Source organism: Macaca mulatta, chromosome 6 (genome assembly GCF_049350105.2).
Source record: "Macaca mulatta isolate MMU2019108-1 chromosome 6, T2T-MMU8v2.0, whole genome shotgun sequence".
Classification (NCBI taxonomy): Eukaryota; Metazoa; Chordata; class Mammalia; order Primates; family Cercopithecidae; genus Macaca; species Macaca mulatta.
Genome location: NC_133411.1, coordinates 10,759,736 through 10,765,412, shown reverse-complemented (window position 1 = coordinate 10,765,412; position 5,677 = coordinate 10,759,736). Strand labels below are relative to the sequence as shown.

The following is a 5,677-nucleotide window of genomic DNA, read 5'->3' as shown; positions in this document are numbered from 1 at the left end:
CTAGATTGCACAGGACAGCCCCTGCCCTAACAAAGAATTATCTAGCTCAAAATGTCAATAGTGTGAAGACTGAAAAAACCCACTTCAGCATTACAGGTGGCATGGTATACATATTAAGAGATACCAAGTTAATTTTTCATAGTGCGTTAGACAGTGAAAGCAACAAATTTAATCATGTACTATTTTATCTTTACTTTTCTACTAGAACAACTAGCTCATGTCATAAAACTCTCATAGTTTTGGAAAAAATAAGAGAGAAAAGGTTTTAACCCCTGAATTACCCTGCAGATGCTGACCAGAGTGAGCAGTGCTGAGTGCTTGTCTTCATTTCATTGCACCTTACTTTCCCTTAGGCCTTTGACCTGGTGTACACACGTATGTGCAAGCTTAATTACTTTGCTTTTATACTTAGTGATACTTTTGTTTTATTATGTATGTTTTATTCTATAACTATTTTATAGATAGTTTTGAATTGCTCAACCATTGCATATTGGGGAACTACTCAGGAGTCCTGTGTTGCTGGTTGTATTATATCATCATAACGGAAGTGAAAATTTCAAAAATATGTATTTTAAAAGAGTACACAGATAACATTAAGTAGAATCACACCTGTAGACAAAATCAATTATTTGTAGTAGAGATGAAGAATTGAGTATCTTTGACTAATTACTGTGGAGGAGCCGTTCTCCCAGCCATCTGAAGGTGTCTGATTGCATTATTTGCCTGTGATGACTTTGAAAGCTAGGTAAACCTGTAAAATGCAAAAGCCATCAATAAGAAGCAAATTGTTGCTAGAGTATCTCCTCCTTATTTGACTGTCTCAGAACTAAATTGAGAAAGCAGTGACATAAACAAATATACACAACCTTCCTGCCTCATGCCTTTATTGTTTGTCTTGTTCTCCAGAGGAATCCTGATCTAATTGAAGAATAACGTGAATAACCCAGCTGGTCCAAAGCTCTATAACTGCATTATTTTTTAAGTAAATAATTTTTTATTCCTAAAATGCTAGAGTCACACCTGATTATCTATTTTCTTTTTGCAGTGATACAATTTCTTCTTGGGACTTTCACGAATGGCATCATTGTGGTGGTGAATGGCATTGACTTGATCAAGCACAGAAAAATGGCTCCGCTGGATCTTCTTCTTTCTTGCCTGGCGGTTTCTAGAATTTTTCTGCAGTTGTTCATCTTCTACATTAATGTGGTTGTTATCTTCTTGATAGAATTCATCACGTGTTCTGCGAGTTGTGCATTTATCGTATTTGTAAATGAATTGGAACTTTGGCTTGCCACATGGCTCGGCGTTTTCTACTGTGCCAAGGTTGCCAGCGTCCCTCACCCACTCTTCGTCTGGTTGAAGATGAGGATATCCAAGTTAGTCCCGTGGATGATCCTGGGGTCTCTGCTATATGTATCTGTGATTTGTATTTTCCATAGCAAATATACAGGGTTTATGGTCCCGTACTTCTTAAGGAACCTTTTCTTCCAAAATGCCACAATTCAAATAGAAGTTAAACAGGCTATACAGATTTTCTCTTTTGTTGCTGAGCTCTTAGTGCCATTACTTATCTTCCTTGTTGCTGTTCTGCTCTTGATTTTCTCTCTGGGGAGGCACACCCGGCAAATGAGAAACACAGTGGCTGGCAGCAGGGTTCCTGGCAGGGGTGCCCACATCAGCGCGTTGCTGTCCATCCTGTCCTTCCTGATCCTCTACATCTCCCACTACCTGATAAAAGCTTTTCTCTCTTCTCTAAAGTTTCATGTCAAAAGGTTCGTCTTTCTGTTCTGCATCCTTGTGATTGGTACATACCCTTCTGGACACTCTCTCATCTTAATTTTAGGAAATCCTAAATTGAAACAAAATACAAAAGAGTTCCTCTGCCACAGTAAGTGCTGTCAGTGAGAGAGAACTTTGATCAGTTTATAGAACCCATGATTTAATGATTTACCCACGCCGGCCACACTTCCCTCAGCCAGACAAAGCAGCCTGTTTATAAATATACAACACATCCCCTTCAGGCTGTTTATCCAGCCTGAGGTATTTTTATGGATTTGCTACTTTTTCAAGCAGTTAAACTGATTTTGAAAGCACAACATATGTTGATGGATTACATCAATGTCAATATCCTGGTTGTGATATTGTACTATCATCTTGCAAGTTGTTACCATTGGGAAAACTGAGTAAATGATCCAGGGTCTTTCTGTATTCCTTCTTACAAATGCATTCATATCTACAATTATTTCATAGTTAAAAGTTTGGTGAAAAAGAAAAGCACATGTTTGAACTTGTGATATCAGAAGGACACATGAATGCTGTATGGTCCATGACTCTCTGACGCCTAGTCTTCGATGATTTATCCTGACCTTAACGGGCTGACTGTTCATTTCTAGTCTACCTGGATATTATTTCTGCTCTGTTTGTTGGAGTTGCAGGCAATGGAGCCATTCTTTCTCCTCAGATCACAAACGAAGCAAAGACAAGCAGGCCTTCTCCATCCTTATAAGCATATTCTACTACTTCATTCTGCAGAGAGTCTAGATGCCATGGTGACATGGCCAATCAAAGGATAAAGGGGAAGACAGATGGAGGAGGAGGAGGATGAGTCGAAGGCTGAATGCCTGTTTTCCATTTCTCCTAGCTGTGCACTCTGAACAGACAATAACTTGCAAAGATGTTTTACTTTGTATTTGTGTGCCTGACTTTGAGACCCTTTCAGCCAAGGGTGGAAATTTGGAACTTCTCCTGCATTGCATGTCTTCCCAATGAAGCAACATCAGTAGGTGGTTGGGGCTGGGGGTGTCTCCATCTGCTTGAAGTCACATATGCATTTTCTCTTTGGTTGAGATTTTGAATACTAAGAGATAGATAGATAGATAGATAGATAGATAGATAGATAGATAGATAGACAGACAGACAGATAGATAATTATGGAGATAGATATACTTATGTATTTCCAAAGCAGCTTCAGAACCATTTTGCTTCCAGACAAGTAAATGAAGCAAAAAATGTTCTCAAGCTTAGCTGTAACTTGTAGTTCAGGTGCGATGATGCAAAGTAGGTTTAGGTTTAGATTTGCCCATCACCAGTAATAGGAACCCAAATACAGCTTTTCTAACCCAAGCCATACAGGCCTGGTTATAATACACAAATGAAGGATTTAGCTTCAGAAGATTCAGGGGCATACTTATCTTCTTGGGCATGGGAACTAAGCTCTGAGTGTACTCTCAACTTCCCACGGGTTTCACACTTCATTCCCCAAGGAGCAAAATGTCAGCCTCCATCTTCCTGCTATTTCATTTTCCCACATCCCACTAGGTAGGAAGGTTTGTAGCTAATCACGCACTCAGGAAGCCAACTGTGGGAAGATCAGTTGTATCCTGGATGTAATTATTGCTTCTGATTGGGGGAAAGGACAAAGAAAAGTCAGTTTTATTTGTCTCAAGTTCAGAGAATATCCTGTTCCTTGAACCTGTGATATGTGTACCTGAAAGAGTGGGAGCAATTTCAAACATTCAGGGAGAAATTTGTCATGATACAAGTCTCATGCGTTTTTTTTTTCTTCTGATATTAAATTCTGATTCTATTTCATGCAACTCCTGCTTTAATAATGTTAGCTAATTAGATAACTATTAAGGATGACTAGGTTCGTATACTGTTATCAAGAAATGCTTTAAAAAGAATTCATAATAAAACAAACTATTCTAAAAACATTTTCATAGTCTACTTTCCTAGAAATATATTTCTTCCAGAAATGTTGCCTAGCTATTGAGTTGATGAGTATTGCATAGGACACTAATTGCTCAAATTTAGAAGCAAAACAGACTGAGCCTTTGTCTCTCTGGAGCCACGCTTATCTGCACTCACCAGCTTTGCCAAATTGCTTTTTTCCACATTGAACAGTGGGTTGACCTCTATCATGGTGCAACATCTTTTTGTACTCACTCTTGTAGTTTTAGAGATGGGGCTGGACATTATGGCCTTGGGGAGTCTTGGCTGTGGAATGGCATGCCCGTAGGTGAGGGCAGTTGACTGCTGATTGCAGGACGTGGTGGTGCCACACTTCCTCTACATCCTGTGGCTCCCCGAGGAGATTCAGCGCTTGCTGCTCAGTTAAGTGGCTTCTGGTTGTAGCTTCCAAATAGACTCTGCACTAGGAGGCTGACTCTTAGTGAAATGGGAACCAGCAGTCTTTTTCCATTCCACTTTAGATGGAAGTTCAACGAGCAGACCGAAATCAGGAGAGAAGGGCTATCTTACTCTGTCCCAGTCTCTATTCTATCATTGGCTTTTTCAGTCCCCAGTCCCAGGGGTTCTGCACAATCTCCACTGACTGAACATGATAACACCAACAGAGAAGGCTAAATCTGTATGCTTATAGAAAAAGACTTAAGAGTATAAACGTTGACTGGGCGTGGTGGCTCTAGAAATAGACTGTTAAGAATATAAATGTTGGCCGGATGTAGTGGCTCACATCTGTAATCCCAGCACTTTGAATGCCAAGGCAGGTGGATCACTTGAGGCCAGTAGTTCGAGACCAGCCTGGCCAACATGGCAAAATCTTGTTTCTACCAAAAACACAAAAATTAGCTAGGTGTGGTGGTGTGCACCTGTAATCCCAGCTACTTGGGAGCCTAAGGCAGGAGAATCACTGGAATCTGGGAGGTAGAGTTTGCAGTGAGTCGAGATCGTGCCACTGCACTCCAGCCTGGTGACAGAGTGAGACTCTAAAAAAAATAAATTATATGTGTCTATATATAGAGAGAGTCAAAATTTAATGTTCAACATAAGTTCAAAAGCCTCACCAATGATAAATGCCTTTAAATTCTCAGCCACTCATTCAAGTGTAACAATTACTTGAAGATACAGTGCTACGGACAAGAAGGTGCTAGAAAGACATCTAATGTCTGCCATCTGTCTTCTTCAGGCTGATGACCAGGCATCCCAGGTGTTTCAGACAGTTCAAATGTTTTGCCCCATTGTATGTTTAAGTACAGGCATACTTCTCATGCTAAGGATATTGTGATTTTAGGTTTGAAAATATAGTTTCCATAACTTTTGTCCTTGTAGAGTTATACCTCTTTGGGTGAGAAGAGAAACAGGTACTCAGAAATACGCAAGAGAGGAAGAAACCAGCCAGACCATCGAAATTCACATTGGCAATCAAAGGGGAGACAGATGTTACAGAGAGATGGCACCGATAATGGAGAAAAATCCAAATGACGAGGGCAGGGAGACCCACATGTTTTAAAGAGGGTTTTGCTAGGGAATGAGTTCGGAGTTAGACTGAACATTGTATTAACACAAGCTTGAGATCAGTAGAAAGTTCCTTTTTTATTATTAATATTCTTTGTTACCTAAATGCAGACTCTCTAGGAAAACTTTATGCCAGGAGAAGGGCATGTACTAGGAAAATTTCCTCAATAAGCTGAAAACATTAAGATTTGGGGACAGTCAATACAAATTCAAGATACCTCATGGACATGGGTTTCACTGCCATCTTCACTGCTGTCTTTCTACACAAAACTAGTTTCTCTCTCTCACTAATACAGCAACTTATACCTTGGTAGGATTAAAATAATGATTGTTTTCAAGATATAAACATGTGGATTCATATCTGTGACATCTGGATCTACTTAATCTTTTTGACTGGGGATCAGGAATTGGCAATTGTATC

General features: G+C 39.8%; 1 protein-coding gene across 1 annotated transcript; it reads left to right on the top strand.

Moving 5' to 3' along the window:
- Positions 1–683: 683 nt before the first annotated feature.
- On the top strand, positions 684–3,711 carry TAS2R1 (taste 2 receptor member 1). Its single transcript, XM_015139731.3, has one exon. The coding sequence runs from the start codon at positions 1,006–1,008 to the stop codon at positions 1,903–1,905; it is 900 nt and encodes a 299-aa protein (XP_014995217.1). The 5' UTR covers positions 684–1,005; the 3' UTR covers positions 1,906–3,711.
- Positions 3,712–5,677: the final 1,966 nt, after the last annotated feature.

Bases quoted from the DNA above. Each gene is read 5' to 3' on its own strand.
- TAS2R1 (XM_015139731.3), top strand. From the start codon at position 1,006: ATGCTAGAGTCACACCTGATTATCTATTTTCTTTTTGCAGTGATACAA.